This window comes from Micrasema longulum, unplaced genomic scaffold (genome assembly GCF_059751315.1).
Source record: "Micrasema longulum isolate JH-2025_06_02 unplaced genomic scaffold, ASM5975131v1 h1tg001048l, whole genome shotgun sequence".
NCBI classification, from domain to species: Eukaryota; Metazoa; Arthropoda; class Insecta; order Trichoptera; family Brachycentridae; genus Micrasema; species Micrasema longulum.
This window is the reverse complement of record NW_028278236.1, coordinates 817375-836653: the sequence shown is the minus strand read 5'-3', so window position 1 is coordinate 836653 and position 19279 is coordinate 817375. Positions and strand designations below refer to the sequence as shown.

At 31.5% G+C, this 19279-nt stretch overlaps 1 protein-coding gene across 2 annotated transcripts in view; it reads left to right on the top strand.

The window, feature by feature from the left end:
- Window positions 1–19279, top strand: part of LOC148277349 (carboxyl-terminal PDZ ligand of neuronal nitric oxide synthase protein) — a 623052-nt gene that overhangs the window by 518699 nt on the left and 85074 nt on the right. For both annotated transcript variants that reach the window (XM_088233001.1, XM_088232999.1), the window contains exon 5: window positions 3751–3924. In XM_088233001.1, coding sequence (XP_088089127.1) covers window positions 3751–3924 — 174 coding nt within the window. The remainder of the gene's footprint in view (window positions 1–3750; window positions 3925–19279) is intronic.

Sequence of the window (19279 nt, the reverse complement as noted above, 5' to 3'; positions counted from 1 at the left end):
TAGTAACAAACGATTGCGCTTTTCCTTAAAAATACCTCGCGAAATCTTGTTGTTACACAGCAAACCCACCGCCAGTTTATTATCTTCGATACAAATCTCATAATATTCTCAAATAAACACCTCTCTCCCGCTTCCACTCCCACAAAGTCTACTATTTACCATTGTCTTTCTACTTTTCTTTATAATAATTTTCTTTGTATAAATATGTCCTTAAAAATGCCCGTCGGGCGTATATATAAATGTAAATAAATAAATAAATTGGTGATAATGTATTTTATGGTGCCACGATGTACAATGAACAAATAATAACTAATAAGAACTATTAGTAACACAACAGGTGCCTTGGCGCAGTTGGTTAGTCGGCCAACTGTGAAACTAACGTCGCCGCTTCGATTCCCGCCAGTTGCAAGAAAATTTACTGGGATTTACCACTATTACTGGGTGCAAAAAAAAAGATAAATTGAAAAAATCTTCGCACGCACCGCAATGTGACAGGTCGTAACCTGTCACGTTTAAAATGCACACATCCTTTGTCGTATTCGGCCAAATCACTATTCGTGGTTTAATTATACGAATGTCTGACAATAAAAAAAAATTTTGACGCTTTCCCTCTTTCCAAGGAAAGATATTTTATATTGTTATTTTTTTTCTTTTTTTTTTCTTTTTTTTTTCAATGAAGCGTCTATCGCGTTTTTCTATTGGTAATTGGACCATAACGAATTTATTTGTTTTGTAATCTGTTATTCCATACATCTTTTCATATTATAGGAAATCCCTACTCACTAGATTTAACTAGACTGGGGCTTTTATTCTAGACGCTCTCACGAGCATAGAGAACTCTTTTTTAACGCGCATTTACGTACTATATACCACCCTAGCTACGTAGAAATCATCATTCTCAGTAGACAGAGCTTGTTATCTGCCATAAGATTTTGTGCTTTTTTAAAAATAATCATTTAATGTTGTCTACGGAACTTCAAATTATTCGGCAATTTTTTGATACTCTGTAACATATTTCCGTTTTCGTGTAAATCCCAGTTTTTTTTTTCGTTTGTTCGTGGCATGATCGATTTCACTCTGCAAAATGTCAAAATTTACATTTAACCATAAAAGTGGATTATTTATCTGCTTTTTGACCAAACTGCACTATTCATATTCTGAGGTACATATATTGTAAAGTACACAATAGCATATTTATATATACTTTTACATTGTTTGAATTTTTTATACAAAATAATGTTCCCTCACTGGGTGTCCCGTGCTGAGGGAAACATTTTACAAAACGTAAAACATGCCTTAAATTAGTTATTTAACAAAGATAAAATAATAATAATAAAAAAAAAAACGTAAATCATCTAATAAACAATATCAACTAAATAAATCATAAAAAACATAATTAAACCATATTATACCAATTTAAATAAACCAATAGACCAAATTTCATAAACAGTACACACATTTTACCTATTTGCCTTGATCCACTCATCGATCCGTGTGCAACCCACCTCTACTATCCATTTCTTAATAGCAATTTTATATAGTAAGTACTTACTAATTGTCCTTTTGGATAATGGAGGTAGATTGTACACTTACCGAGTAGCAGGCCGATCTTCTTTAACCGGATAAACTCCAACCTTTATTTATTTCACATGGGGTGCAATTATTAATCTTCTCTATTCCCTAGAGAGTGGTTAATTTGGGGATATTTATTTTTTCCATGGGGCTAATTTTTGCTTCTTACTTGGCCACACTAATGATTGAACATAAAAAAAGGAACACTTGAAATTAATAATTATTTATTTTATTTAGAACATTATTGCGACCTTAAACATTACCCAAAACACTTAATTAGGTTGAATTGACCAAACCGTATTAGTTTTATTTCCGTTTTTGAAGCAGTTTTATACACCATTTGATGTTTAATCATCAGTTCGGTCATTATATGATGCAAAGCGTCATCGCATTAAAAAAATTAAAATCTTCAAATCAATTACTCTTTTAAATCAATAAAGGTCTATGAAATACTGTCTAGTTTTAAAAAAATGCTTATTATTAGAAGCATAAAAAATATTTTTGAATTTGTAGTTTTTTTTAAAAAACGGTCATTCCATTGGCCACGCCCCTAATACGTCACGATTCATGTTCATTTGTTTCTGCCCATTCGAATGTGTTCAGTACATTGTCACGAATCTTGACGTCACAACTGCCAAAGCCAAAAATGTTGCGTTTTTCTAGCAAAGTATTTTTATAAAATTTATTTTTTACATTTTTGAGAAGATGTATGAAAGTAGAGGAAGCGAGATCTGTATGCGAAGATAGAGTCATGTGGCGTTCTTTCACATCTGCCTATCCTTACGGGGAAACGGAGTAATGGCTTGTTGTTGTTGTTGTTAATATTTCTCTATTCCGCTAGCCATTTTTAAAACTGTCGAGCTCGAAGTAATACACACATTAACAAATGTTTCACGCCGATCTTGCCGGGAACCAAACCTTAGTTTTATAAATACGTATTATGCATGTATTCTTGAATGAAGATGTATACAGTATTACATTTAGTAAAGCCAATAAATACTAAAATAATGATCAGAAACCCTTAGGTCCAGAATCATTATTTACACTGTTTTGTTCTCCATGTAAATTAATTTCAATAAAATTTTGATTTCTTCATTTTCATCCAACATCTGCATCTCATCTGGGAATTTTTGAATACCTGAAAAAAAACGACATCCCTACTGAAGATTAACTCACAATTTAAGTATTCCTGAATTCAATACCATTTTACAATCTAATTAATGAAAATACCCACAGACACATGAATTGATGTCTAATATGTTGGCTTTTAATTCAATTTATTGAATTGGATACTTTATTTACTGTTTTGAAAAGAAAGTTTTTTTATTTTAATCTTTCACCACAACACCAGGAGGCCCAATAACAGTAGTGGATTTTCGGCACTGAACTGAACTATATTTATTTATACATGATAGGCGAATACGAAGGGTTTTTTTAAATAAAATCTACATCTTTTACATATTTTACAACGTTGCATTCATAACAATCCAAAGGTTAAATTATTTTTTTGTTACAGGATGTTTTTTCACGGTTAACGAGAAAATATTACTATTTGAGTTATGCAGTGTTTGAAATAAGACCATTTTGCAAAAAAATGTACTTACATAATTTTTCGCTGGAAATAGTACGTTTTGCATTGAAAGATAGTTGAAAAATTGAGTAAAGTAATAGTTTTTATCGTAAAACTAATAATAGAATCATATTCCTTATCTTAAAATAAACCTGTCCGAATAAAACATAACATATACCTTAATCAATATTGTTTGTTTTGGAAAAAGTGCGTTTTGCATTATAGTCCCACAATTATTTTTGTGTTTACATTTTTATTTATTTAGCGAAAATAGAAAGGAGAATAGAGAATTAAATTGTAATACGTCACTCATCGTGGATAACAAGATTTTTTTCCTTTTACGTAATGGTAGACTTAAAAGTATATATATGCACCTACATAATATAAAATTTGTATCAAATTGGATTTCTACGTATAAAAAATATCTGAATTTATTGAGTTAATAAAAATAATTGATGTGTAAATGTTTTTATTTTATTGCATTTTTTTCATAATTGTTTAATTTACACTGACGCATGTTAAAATTTTACCTTTTATATAAATATACGAATAAATGTTTTAATAGTGTGTTTGTTTTGTTTCATGTTTCTGCAATTACTAACGAGAAGAAAAAAGAAACGAAGTGGGATGCCGAATCAGACTCAATGGAACTAATGCAGCATCCCATCTATCGGATATTTTACGTATCACACGACAGCAGTGACTTAAAAATCTTTTCATACATAGCAAGAGATGGCGTTAATAATGTATTTAAATGCAATGTTTTTAAGAGTAATAAGAAGGTAAGGCAATTTATTATTTTTACAATAACCCTTTTCACTATTAATGTTTGTTATTTAAGTCAGCCGAATAAGGAATCTAAAAAATCAGCATTCAATGTCATCATTTAGCTGAGACACACACCTTTTAAAACAGTGAAGATTTTCTCGCTGGGGTTAAAATACGGAAAATGTATTTTCCCTGGAACTACCGACATCTAGCGGGTAGAAAGTAAAAAATACGGGCTCTGCAGCTTTTTCCCACCCTGTTTTATCATATATGATGAAGCAGATCTTGATGTTAGCTGCAAATGAACTTAAAAGGCTTTCATATTTTAAAAACGAATCTAAAACCATTATTAACGACTTTAAAAATGGCATCAAAATTCTTTAAATATTTGGTAAATCATAAGAACGAATAAATTCCATAGTTTAATAAATATAATATTAAATATTATTGTTAAAATAATAAAATAATAATTGCTAAAAAGATTTGCAATGCAAGGACTGAAAAATATATGGCATGACTGAATCAAACAAATAAAAGAAAACAAATATGTAAAAAGTCAGAATATTTTACGTACGTCATGAGAACATGTACGAATGCAGAGAAACCGACATCCGTGTATAAAAACAGAGTGATATGGCGTTTTATCAACCTACCCTTACGAGGAAACGAGGAAGTGGTTTGTTAGGTGTTGTTTTGTTTATATCAGATCTGCTGTAATCGCAATTTAGAAAAAATTATCCTTAATTTCAAAAAATAATAATAAAGTTTCTTGTATTCTCATTAATTTATTATATAACATATATTAAGAACATCTTTTTAAAAATTTAATTCTATTTTTATATGTGTTAATAGTTCATAACATCTGAATATATAATTTTGAAGCCTTTTGGACCTTAGTCAATTTATTTTAACAATGTATAGATGAGTATGTCCAAACGTTTGTAGACTGACTGGATTTTTTTCCTAGGAAGTTTTCAGAACTAAATAAAAGAAATATATAAATTAAAAGCTTGTTTTCAGGCATTATCTAGTAGGTGAATTGGTTCTTACCCACATAAATCTCACCCACACGATAAAGCATTCAGCTCTTTAACTTCACAAAGGCAATAAAGGAAGAATTGAGAAAATGTGGATGTTTAAACATAGGTAGAATGCTGAATGTTACTCAATGTGTAAAATGACCACTAAAACCAGCCAATGAGAGTTTATAAGCCTTGTAAATGTGAAGACTTCCATATTTCTTTCAGAAAAATGTTTCAGTTTTACCTTTGAGGTCTTTTAAAAAAAAAGAGCTGATTTACGTTTTTACGATTTTGGAAAAACACATATCGATGGAAATCAATTTGACGGGCAAATGAATTATTTTCAGTTTTACCTACCAACTACAAAGAAATTTAGCAAAAAATATTCACATTAGTCTATATTTATAATTTACCTATCCGCACCCAATGGTGCATGTGGCACTGAATTGGTACTCCATCTAAGGTTTTCATAAGAACGATGTCAAAATAAATCATTGATCCAATATTAGTGTTAAAAAGTATATGCTTCCGTGCTCGAGAATTTAGAAAAATTTAATATAATGACCAATGTGGGATAAAGTTTATCAATATTTGGTTATAAACTAGACGCTTCAAAAACATCTTAATTTTAGGCGCACGGTTCATGAAATTTTCAAGTTCAAATAAGAATTAATCAGAAAATCGACATTGATATATATGATACACCTGTTTTTTTTTCTAAAGGCCATATTTTTTAAAGGCAATATTTTTTGTTAAAAAATGTACCCAAAAGGGAAAAAAAACAATTTTATAAAACATAGTACAACAGAGATGAAAAACATTTTAGAGAAGGTAATATAGAAGTCTAGGCATCTACAGGGCTTATGACATATCATTGGCTGGTTTATGTGGCCACTTTACACACTGTGTAACATTCACGATTCTGCCCATATTTGAGCATCTATGTTTCTTCAATTCTTTCATATGTCAATGTTTGCGAAGTTAAAGAGCTGAAACCTTTATTGATGCGGGTGAGATTCATCTAATTGAATTATTTTACCTACATAATAGGCAACGCCTGAAAATTTTATTTTTTCAATTTCTATACTTCTTCATGGACCAGGTGGATTTATCATCAATATTTTTAGTTTTTCCAAATTTTTTCATTGAATTCAACTCTTTGGGGAGCTGAACATTAACGTATTACAACAGAGATGAAGAGCATTTAACAAAAACAGTTACAAAAATTAGGACAAACTTAAAATATTGTTGATAAATCCACTTGGTCCACGAAAAAGTATGGAAATTAAAAAAAAAAAATTTTTAGGCGTTAGCTAGTATGTAGATGAAATAATTTAAAAAGATGAATCTCACCCCCAAAATAAAGGTTTTAGCTGTTTAACTTCAGAAACATGAGCAGATGAAAGAATTGAAGAAATATAAATGCTCAAAAATGGGCCGAATGGTGAATATTACACAGTGTGTAAAGGGACCAATTAAACTCGCCAACGACAGGGCATAAGCCCTGTAAATGCCTTGACTTCCATTTTTCCTTCTCATAAATATTTTACCTCTGTTGCAGAAAAAAATACACCTGAATATCATCCTAGGAGGAAATACAGCATGTCGGCAAACATTTGGACATACTAAAATCATTGTTAAATCAAGATCCAATGAAAGAGTAATCGTTTAAGTATGTCCAAATGTTTATAGTAAATATTGGATTTTTCCCCTCGGGAAGTTATAATGATTAACGTATTACAACATATATGGGGAAAATTAAAAAGAACGGAATACAAAAGTCTAGATATTTACATCGCTTATGGTCTGTCATTTGGCTATTACACTTTACACACCATGTAACATTTGCCATATATGAGTGCGAATCTTGCCACCGTACCAAAGCTTAGCACACCAAAATTTGAAAGTAAGTGCTTGAAAAGAATATAAAGTCAAAGGTGGTTCCATTTTATAACTATCATTGAAGTCCGAAAATGGACGCAGCGGCCTCCTATAACGAGCGTCTTGAGAATGCGGCGGTAGTCCTGGCATGGAGACGTACTACACATGCCTTAGGAGAGTCTAAACCCACGTTGCCTCTTCTTTAAGCTCATTATGCTCACGCCGACCTGGAAGGCCGTCGATGACGATCTTTAAGGCCGCTGGATTGACGTGCGAGGAGGCGATAGTGCTGGCTCGCGATAAGGTCTCCCGAAGGCAATTGGTGATGTCCACATGATGATGTGAAAAGGAAGAAGAAAAATAACTTACTCATTGTGTGAAATACATATAATATATGCGGCTCTATTGGTACCTTTGTCATCCTGTTTCCATGACCATTTGGCTCTTCTCATTAGACGAAGTGCCGATCTCTGGCCCGGTAGTACAGATTGATACTCGAGCTCTACAGTAAATTAGGTATCACTAGATGCGTGGTCGTCGCGTGCGATTTTGTGACCACGACCGAGCGAAAGTCAAATAGTATTTATGAAAAGCTCTCGATCAAGTTTTGTAATATTTTTCTCTAGAGTTTCTTCGAAAAAGCCGCAGTGACATTGATAAAATATCTGCAATTAAAATATTTAAAAACCTTGAAAAGTATAAATATTTTCAGTTTCTTGCGTTTGAAAATACGTAATCAATCACTTAGTTGGTAACGGGATGCCATCTGTGAACATATTCCACATGGATAAAAGAAACAACCGTGACGCATTTCTTACGCATTTACAAGCAAACAACATTATTTTTTTTGGTTTCATAACAACCACTATCTAAAAATAGAGAATTAAGACACACGTTGAAATAATGAATTTTAAGAAAAATAATAGAATGTCTTTGATAAATCTATTTGAACCTCTTTAATCATTTACGTGTTAATTATTAATATATTATGTCACTCAATAAATAACAAATTACAACAGGGATGGAGAATACCTTAGAGAAGAGAAGAATATAGAAGTGTAGGCATTTACAGGGCTTATGACCTGTCATTAGCTGGTTTATGTGGCCACTTTACACACTGTCTAACATTCACCATTTTGCCTATGTCTATATTTCTTCAATTCCTCCATCTATTGATTTTAGTAAAGTTTAAGAGCTGAAACCTTTATTGTTGTGAAGAGACTCATCTGACTGAATTATTTCACATGCTAGGCAACGCCTGAAAACAATTATTTAATTTTTAAACATCTCCTTGGATCAGTTAGTTTTTCCTCCCGTCGGCGTCGGGGGAAAATCCAGTCTTTTGTCTACGAACATTTGGACAAACTCAAATATTGCATTTAGATATCAATTACAAACAAATTGTTTCGTTCCAAAAATCGTGAACGTATTTGTTATTAATAAATTGTGTCACTAAACTAATTATTGACATACGAATTATAAACAAATGGTGTCATTCCACAAATTATTAAATAACTAGCAGGATTTTATTTTTATTTTAGTTTAATAGTCAATAACAAATAAAGAAAAATTAAAGCCGCTGAACTTCCTCAAACCAAATTATTTTGAGCGATATTTTAACGTTCATAAAAAAGAATGTACAAAAAAAATAAAAATTTGTCGCAACAGAGAGGGAAAACATTTTTGAGAAGGGAAGTCTAGGTATTCACACGGCTTATGACTCGTCATTGGCTGGCCAAAGTGGGCACTTTACACATAGTGTAACATTCACCATTCTGCCTATGTTAAACATTCACATTTCCTCAACTCATCCATCTGTTGACTTTTGTGAAGTAAACAAGCTGAAACCTTTGTCGTGTGGGTGAGATTCATCTGGCTGAAACAATTCACTTACTAGGCAACGCATGAAAACAATTTTCCATTTTTTTACTTCTTCTTCTACCAGTCAGTTACTTCATCAATGTTTTGAGGCATTTGACATTTGAGCACACTCAAAACATTGTTAAAAAAAAGATACACAAAAACTTCATTGGAACAAATTTAAACTATTACTTATACATATCGTGAGAATACAAGGAAAACTAGGCAAGTAAGAATTCTTGTTTGTTGGCAAATCAAGATTAATGTTTTTACATTGTCACAAACTAAAAGTTTTTCTGTTTAGCACACTTTTTTTAAAGTTTTTTTTGCTGTACATGGATGAAGGATTAAAATATATTGAGTTAGTATGGAACTGTTATAATTTTGTCAAAATTTCCTGTAGCAGATGTTCATGGACTAACTTGACCAATAAACAACTATCGATTTTGTATAAACACTTAGAGAGATTAAGAGATTAAGGGGTCTTTGAGATTAAATATTTGGAAATAAGAATCCAAATATTTATTTTAAACAAATTTGACACGCAAGATTTTACACCTGATGAGAGAAAAAATAGGAAGAAGTCCTTTTCTTTTTTTTAATTTCATTATTCTTGCTATAGATTTTCCAAACGTGTCTTAATGAATATAATATGAAATTCGGCATTCAATTAATATTTAATTTTTAGATAATGGTCACAGGTCGCAGTGACGTCAAGAGCCTAAATAGCACTGACCCCCACGTCTTTTTTTTTTATTATTTATTTTATTAAGTTCTATGATTAACATAGTCTAATTCACAACATAATATTTACATCTATACTTATTCTAACATTATTTATCGCTATTATACACTTAATATCTTAATTTATAATATTCACTGTTTCATATGTACATTTTCATTAATTATATTCACTATTTACACTATATACTACCTAATATTTTTCACATATATACTTTTTACATTTAATTTTAAATATATTTACATTTATTTCATTTTTTATGCATTCTGGCATTTCCTCAAATAGTTGTATTCCCTTGTACATAAGGCAGTTCTGGGACATTGCTTTTGATTTCTTTTCCAATCTTATATTTTTAGACCCTTTTGTTGCATAGTTATGAAAGATCTCATTATTCTTTAGTTTATTTTGAAAATATCTCAGAAATATTCCTTTAATGATTTTGTTTATTTCATTAGCTACATTGAATTTGATTCTTTGATCATTTGTCATGATATTTAGAAGTTGAATCATCTTCTTAAGTTTTGTTCGTCTCCCACATCTTAATATTATCCTCATCGCTCTGTTTTGTATTATTTGGAGTCTCTTTAGATCTCCTTCATTACTGAAATATAAAATACTGGAGCAATAATCAATGTGGGGAACGATAATACTTTTAAATATCAGCAGAGAGGTTTTAATGTCTAATTTATTCCTTATCCTTCCTAACAGGGATACCTTCTTTGCGATTTTCCTCTTCTAAGACAATTGAAACGATTTGTTTATTTTTGAACACTTTTTCACAGATAAAGCTAACCTTTGTAGTTTTGTAACCCATGAACTTAAGTTTAACTTAACTTTAACTTATTTAAATTTGTGAAAATAGAGAGGGAAAACATTTTTGAGAAGGGAATATGGAGGTCTAGGCATTTATAGGGTTTATGACCTATCATTGGATGGTTTACGTGGCCACTTTACACAATGTGTATCATTCACTATTCTGCCCATGTATGTTTTAACATCCACACTTCCTCAACTTATCCATCCAAACTATTTTTGAGGGTTGAAACTTTGGATGATTTTCGTTCTCTCAAAACGGATATAATAAACGTATCTGAATGGGGAAGACGAAATAAATTATTGTTCAATATTTCAAAATGCTCAGTTATGTCTTTCACCAGGGCCCACAAAACGCTATTCTTCCGCTATAGAATGAATGACCAGAATCTTATGCGGATTGCGAAGGTTAAAAATCTAGGCATCACTTTTGTGAGTTCCCTGACATTTCATGATCAGATCGAAACAGTTTGTAGTAGTTCATTGAAGATGTTAGGATTCGTCTTGCGTACTGCTAGGGTTTTTCGTAGTACACGAGTACTGAGAATTCTTTATAACTCGTTGGTGCGAAGTAGACTCGAGAGTGGCTCGATGATTTGGGGACCGTGTGAGTTGAAGTACTCTCTTATGGTGGAGAGGGTTCAGAAGAAATTTCTTCGGTTTCTCTACATGAGGGAGTGCGGATATTATCCATGGCTTTATCCCACTGAGTTTCTCCAGGGTATGCTTGGTTACAGCAGTTTGAAGACTAGAAGGAATGTGTATTTAACAACGCACTTCTTTCGATTGTTGCGCGGTATTATTGACAACCCTTAAATCATGCGGAGCATTAGCTTTTATGTTCCGGATAATTACCTTAGACAGCGTCAACATAGACTGTTTCACATTCCAATATACAGGACAACCTGCCAATGGTTATGTCTGTTGGAAGGGCTATCTCTATGTTGAACAATATCACTTTGGACATTGACATTTTTCGCGTCTCTGAGGGAGTTTTTCGTTACAACATTCTCTTACTTTTTTAACATATTATTCTTTGGATATTATGTATACTAATATGTTTTTTTATATATACCTAATTTTACCTAATTATTTCTATATGTATAAATTTAGATATTTTATTTTGTAATGTACATATATATGAATAAAATAAATGATAAATGATGAATAAATGATCTGTTGACTTTTGTGAAGCAAAAGAGCTAAAACCTTTATCATGTGGGTTACAATCATCTGGCTGAACCAATTTACTTACTAGGCAACGCCTGAAAACAATTTTCCAATTTCCATGCTTCTTTCACCAGGTAATTGATTCAACACTGTTTTGAGTACGTCCAAATGCTTGTAGACTTGCTGGATTTCTATTATATTTATAGACTGGCTGGACCAACTACCTAGTAAAAAAAAGTATACAAATTGGAAAATCGTTTTTAGGCGTTGCCTAGTAGGTGAATTCGTTCAGCCGAATGAATCTCACCCACATAATAAAGGTTTTAGCTTTTTTACTTCACAAAAGACAACAAATGGATGAATTGAGGAAATATGGATATTCAAACATATGCAGAATGGTGAATGTTAAACCCGCCAATGACAGGTCATAAACCCTGTAAATGCCTAGACCTCCTTATTCCCTTCGTAAAATGTTTTGCTTCTATGTTATCACAAATTTAAATATGAATTACTCCCTAGGCGGAAATCCAGCCAGTCTGTAAGCATTTGTACATACTAAAAACATTGTTACTTGCTTATTACTGAAATGTTTATTGCTAAATATAAGGTCAATATATGTACCGTACAAATTATATATAAAAAAACTAAGCCCGGCAATGCTTTGCTTTAATAAGATTTTAGTAAATAGTCAAATATTGATTAAATTAACACAGTCGAAAGTTTTAGTTTTGTGTTTCGGATTGCATAAATTTTGAGGATGTGTGGGACAGGAATTTTTTATAATTAGGTTTTCTAGAATTGTTGTCATTTCACTCTCCAGGTGATGCGTCCCCGTGCGAAGAGGACAACTGCATGTCTGACTTTGTATGCATAATTAAAATAGACAAAATCAATGTTTCGTTGTCCCGTTTTACGCACCTCAAAAATTAGCCGATTTTGCTATTTTTTAGACAGAATATCAGAATAAATATTTTTGTATTAGTACGTCTTGCAATTATCATATTTGTTTACCGAGCGCTTGAAGGCATTGGATAAAACTGGGCATTTTTACCGGATTTTGGATGGTTCCTGTTCCCATAATGAACAATTTAAAGTAATAAAAAAACAAAACCGTAGGGTCACTTCAATTTTGAATATCCATACTGTGTAAAAAAATCATTATTCTATTCCATAATTTAGGGAGAAAATACTGGAATCCGTTTGTGTGAAAAAATGTCAGACCGCGTTTCCTATAAAAACTTAACATTATCAAGTATACTTACAAAACTTAAATGGTAAACAGATAAACGTAAAAAATATGGTGTTACCTTTTATAGGTTTGTAGCCACTTAGGTACATGCATATGATTATATTCTAAAACATGAAATAATTCATTTTTAAATAATGAATACTTTTTGAAAATGTCAAACTCTGCTCTTCTTACCAACAGGTGTGCACTTCATGTAGGAATACTATTTTCTTAAATGAATTATAAATATTATTTTAGTATTACCAAAAAACCTGTCAAAAGAAACAAATGGGTAGAAATTATAAGGAATTAAAGGAAATCATCTGGTTGGGAACTATAAAAAACGAACAATGTTTGATATCATTCAAATATAAACTTTCAAAAAAAAACATCGACTTAATTTTTGAGTATGTGCATTCTCCTCGAATGCAGTCTTGGTGTACGAAGAAAACACATTTACTCTCCTAACTTTATTTCTACTGAATTAATTTCATTTTATTTTAATAAATATACTCATGGCAAAGATTTACATTTTGCTAAAAAACGCACGTAAAGCGGTCCAGTAGTTTTTCCAGTAGTATATCGAGGACACACATACAAACGTTGCTTTTTATACAAGGTTTTTCAGGGCCAGACAGCGAAACTTCAGAATAAGATTCTCATGGTAAGCTTTAAAAAATATGTTTGTTAAATTTTATAAAAAAATTCATTCAAAAAAAAAGATTTACTCCATTTTGAGATTTATATATGTATTTTACAGTTTTAAAATGTAGAGAGTTTCTTTATTTCAGGTCCCGTGACTAGCTAAAAAATTCTATTTACATGTTTTTTTTTAAAAATTTTATCAAATGATTCTTAAAAATTTCAAATAATAATGGTAACTTAAAAATATTAAAAATAAATATAAATTAGAAAACTTGCAAGTAATAATAAAAATTGAATAATAAAAATGAATTAGAAAATATTCCAATAATAGTTAAGACATGAGACATAATTTTTATAAATTAGAAAACATACCATATTAATAACATACATATTAATAAAAATTGAAGCATAAATATCAATTTGAAAATATAAAGGTAATAATAAATATTGAAGTACAAATATAAATTAGAGAATATATTATTTATAATTAAAAAATAAAACACACGTGTAAATATTAGTACTTAAAAGAAAATTTAAACAAGTATTAATGACTAAGCATAAAAAGTAAAAATAATATATAAATTAAAACATTAAGGAAATAATGGGTACACATATTATTTATATTTTAATGTGTTTCATTACTTTATTTTTCATTTATTATACTATATTATTTATGTTTAAGTAACATGTATTCTTGGCATATTTATATTTTTATAATAACAATTATTAATTTCTTACATTTTATTAGCTAGGCATTTACAATAACGTAGTTTTAGTTTTTTTTGTTGTTATTGTTATATTATGATGAAACTTATTATGCTTTCAAAGATAAAAATCTCCATTTTAGCACAAGCTGAGCCATTTTAGATGGAGATTATCTTAAACAGAGAACACTCCCTTTTCATTTTCTATTCACTAGTTTCATATAGATTCCCTGTTATTTAATATGTTTACTTATTTAATGTAATAAATTTATAAAATCAATAAATATTTGGCAATTAAAAGCAACACAATTTGTAGTCATGAAAATAATTTACAGGATATAAAAAGGTCTACTCTTTGTCCACTTGCTCAGTTTTTCTTTTAAGCATTCGTTAGAATTAGTTATAACAGACGCCTTTATGTCATGTTTCAAAACCTACGGCCCAATACTGTTTAATGCCTCTGAAAAAAAACAGTTCTACTTTGAGGTACCTCAAAGTTTATGCTCATTGCATATCTCGTTTTAATATTATGTTGTGTTCTATTTTTTATTGAAGACCAGAAATTTGTTAGAGCTTCCCTAAAATAAAGTTGCCTGACAGTTAGTAAATATGTTGTTTCAAATATTTTATGAGAGGGGTAGGTGGATGGCAGTTTTAGCATTATTTTCAATATTGTTTTTTGGAGAATGGCCAACGGATTGAATATTACCTCCAAACAACTACCCCTTCCAATTATTCCATATGACGCAACCGACTGTAACAATGCAAAATTTACTGATATAACTGCTCCGTAATCTAAAACACCTCTCAATGAGTAGATCACATGTATCAGTTTTCGGAGCTTTTTAACAGTCATAGAAATGTGAGATCCCCATTGATGGCTGTCGATCATAATTCCCAAATGTTTTATTCCATTAACTCTTTTTAAGAGAGAGCAAGTACACAGCACTTTATCTTGTCCAGGAATTTGGTTCAAACCACAGGTATAACGCATAACATTGAAAGATGTGACTGGTTGGGTAGCTCCATTGAGGCTAAATATTATGTAGTCTGTTTTTTCAACATTGAGGAAAAGTAAATTTAAGTCGTACCACTTTCTCAATATTTCCATTTCTGCTGTGGCCTTACAATAAACATCATTCAATGAGCATCCATCAAAAACAATTACGGTATCATCTGCAAAAGAAATAATCGCTTTGCCGAGTTCAATGTTGCAGAGATGATTAATGTATATAATTGTATTGGACCCGGTACACTAGCTGACTTTTGCTTCTAGTTTCTTTTCCCGTATCATCCATAATTTTCGTATTTTGTGTTTTCCAATGTCAGATCATTTTCAAATCATTTTAATGCAGTTCCATTGACAGCTATTTCTGAAAGTCTTCTACACAGTATCGAGTGGGACACAGTGTCAAAAGCTTTATCTAGCTAGATCAAGGAACACAGCTATAGTTTGACTTTTTCTATCTAAACATTCGGACAGTATCTTTGATAAATTTGCTTTTGCATCAGATATGCTTTTTTTTCCTAAAACCATTCTGATTATTTGATAAAATGCTAAAATGCTAAAATGCTATTTGGTTAGAAAGAAATTATATTTCGATTCAACTAACAGCTCGATGATTTTTGAAACTGCGCTAAGAACAGAAATTGGTCGGTAATTGTTAACTGAGCACTTATCTTTAGATTTAAATATGGGAATAACAATATGGTTTTTCAGACATTTAGGGAAAATTCTCTCCTTAAAGCTGCAATTTACAATATGTGTTAGAGGGAAGGGGTTGTGTTTTTTGGGTGCTTAACATATTTTGTTGAAATGTTGTCAGCACCAGAAGAGCAACAATTCCTAATAATATATATATATATATATATATATATATATATATATATATATATTTTTTTTTAAGTGACTTTTAGGAAAAATTTTCATTATGATTTTTTTAAAACTTACTGTGAGGAATGTTCATCTGAAGTTTCGCGACCTGGCCCTAAAAAACCGTGTTTATATAGATAAAAGATATAAAAATGTGATTTTAATTCATTTTATGCTAATAAATTCAATTGCAACAGACCGAGGAATATCCATCTTCTTCTTCCAAAAGCTTTGCGACCTCGAGTATGCTGATGACAAGGTCATTTTTAACAATTCAGTCAGTGATTTTCGTCTAATTATAGATAGGTTAAATAGGTACTCCGCAGTTATTGGTTTAAAATATTTTTTTCAAAACCAAAGTTTCGTGAAACATTTTTTATTTAAATGCCTCACATCCCCTTACTTTGTCAGGCCAAGTTATTGAAAATGTCAAGATTTTAAATATCTGAGAGTGTACGACGTACGTACCGGAAAACGATAGCTTTCAAAAAGAGCTGGAAGTGCAGCTAGGATTAGCGAGCACCATACTCAACAGCACGAAAGCCCTCTAGAAATCTGAAGATTACTTATTGACAGCTAAATTCCGTCTGTACAATGCCTGCGTAGGACCTATTATCCTCTACGCGTGAGATCGTAGTACCTCGATAGGGCCTAAAAGAGCAAACAAATTAGTTTTGAGAATAGGTGCCCAAGACGACTACTGGGTGTGTGGTAGTTCGACTGCGCAAGGAATATGGAAGCAAGACAACGAGTCGTTGGTATCGTTTTGACGATAAAATGGGCTTGAAGGAGTTCCCGACGCTGAGTTGACGCTGCAAAAAAATATATAACTCTTGCAGTAGAGAAAAGAGCGAGTAGGCCTCTTGGCTGCTTTCGGCTGCATATTAACCTGCTAAATTGAGTGAGTGTTCTGAGCACGGAGCATACTCGGCAAGGAGAAACTTCCTTTATTTTAGCTTGTAGGTCGTTGTATAACCCATACATGTTGGCCGCGTTTTCATAAGATTGTTCTCGGCATATTCCAAATTCAGTTAAAGTTGAAGTAACCGCATTTGTCATTTTTTATGAATTATGGCTTGTGTTTGGAACAAACTTGAGAAAACATTCTACAGGTGATCTACGAGGCAGAACATATCTGATTACACAAGCGAGTTGGTCTACGTGAGATATATCCGACGTCAAGTAAATTATCGAAGAAAAATAGTTTTCTGTTAATATTTCCATTACAATTATCCTTAAAACCCTGTCCCTTAATAGCCGAATAAATTGTTCACATATCGTCGAAGGAAGACAACTTAAATGTTTTGAGCCTGTATTCCCATAACGTGCTATGAATTTGGCTATGATTGGATCATACTCAGCGATAAACTCCAAGGACATAAAATAATTTCCATTGTGTAATGGACCTATTTTCTTGTCGTATCCTCTGAACGGCAAACCATGTGATGCAAACGCTTTCACACACGCGACTACTCTTTTTAGAATGTTTTTCCAGTAATTTATTTCTTTTTCGAATTGCATAGTTAATGCGTTGTCAGTTCGGCCTAAGGTGTTGCTTCTATTTTTCATCAACCGGACAGATAATTTGTGAGTAGGCAAATTCTCATGAACTGACGCTCCTTGTCATTTAAAAGAAGACAAGGTCCACAAAAAAACATCCAGTACTTTCGGAACAAATTAGCTACTTTTGCGAAACTTTTTCGCCATTTAGAAGCTGAGGTTCGAATAAGTGCTTTGACAAATGTCGAAACTTACCTTTGTAAGTCTTCTCACTCTTGGGAAAATCATTTTTGATGTTTTGTGTAATGTAATCACGCCTAAACTCTTAGATTGTCCATTTGGCTGGATCCTCGCTGATTTCGCACAACCCTCGGTCAGGATAGGGCTGCAATCCTGGAACTGGTGGGACTTCTTCGGCTTCTTCTTTTACTCCACTTGCCAAAACTATTAAAGTACCTGCACTTGAAGGTACTGAAGACACATCCGTTGACGCAGCATCACTACCACTTGGAAAGTCGAATCTTGGATCAACAGTGTGATATTCAGTATCTATAGATGTTTTTCCAATGATATCGTCTAATTTCCGCTTTTTTTAACCACATATTTTTGTTCACCTTCTTTTTCTTTAGCCTCAACCTTTTTTTCCAACCATAGCTAATTTTGTCACTTAACACTTTTTACGTTAAGTTACCGCCCTGTCAAATACGTTAAGTTACGTTAAGTTACCGTAGATTTTGGTTAAGGGCAATCTAAAGGTAGAATTTTCACGGATAATTTTTGTACTATAAACTGTTTAATTACGAACGATGTTTTTATAAAAATAGTTCTGAAAAATGTACAAAAAAATAAAATGACCATGAAACGAATTTCATAGATGTACTACTATTAAAAAAAACATAATTGTTGCTTTCAAAGTTCTTCATACAGGGAATATTAATATCTTTGAAAATAAAAATAATAGGGTTTTAATTGTGGTACCTTTATGAAATTTTATTTACGTTCATCTAATTTTTTGTATATTTTTTTGGATTTAATTTCATAAATATAATATTTCATTCGTAAGTAATGAGTTTATGGTTAAAAAAATGTGTGAAAACACTCCGTTTCGATTGTTCTAAGCGAAAAACGTTTCGAAATGAGAAAAACTTTCACCCAATCACTGCAATTGCTATGCGTATACTGTTGGACTGTTGCAAGTCATGGGCAAGCAGGCTAAGGTAGATAATATTTTCTTATTATATTTTTGTTGCCGGGCCCGCCAACTGCCTTAGGGCAAATCCCCCACTGCTCTCGGCTAAAACCAAAGTTTAGTTTTGTTTCCATTAATATTTAAACCCAAACGTTCACCAACGGAGTCAATCTTATAAAGTTGATATATTTTGAATTTAATGGAACAACGTAGAGTGGCTGGTACTAGAAAATTGTAATAACATCGAATACAAAAACCTCCAAAGTATTATCAAACGAGAGATTAAAAAAGCTAAGGAAGAATGGATGAAGAGACAGTGTAATAAAATAGAACAATATAATACACATGATGCGTTTAATCTTCATAAGAAACTAAAAGAACTGACTGGTCTTAGTAGGAAACCCAAACCTACCTGTCTTATAGACGAATCCGACAGCAAAAATCCAAAATGTATCGGGAAATTAAAATTACTTCAAAAGTGGAGCAAATTTTGAAATTAAAAGTTTATTCAAGTGTATTTTTTTTTAATTTAATTTTTTTAATTTAGTTTTTTATAAAATACGTCATTTTATTTTCAATATAATTTTTTGCATTTATATACCTATATATTGAAAATAGCAGTCCCCAGAGGGATGAATATGTAGATCAAATATAGTTTCGGAATATAGAGCAAACGGACAGCGAAAAACCAACTTAAAATATTTATGCTGTAAATTAACGAAGATATTTTTAAAAGTTTTAA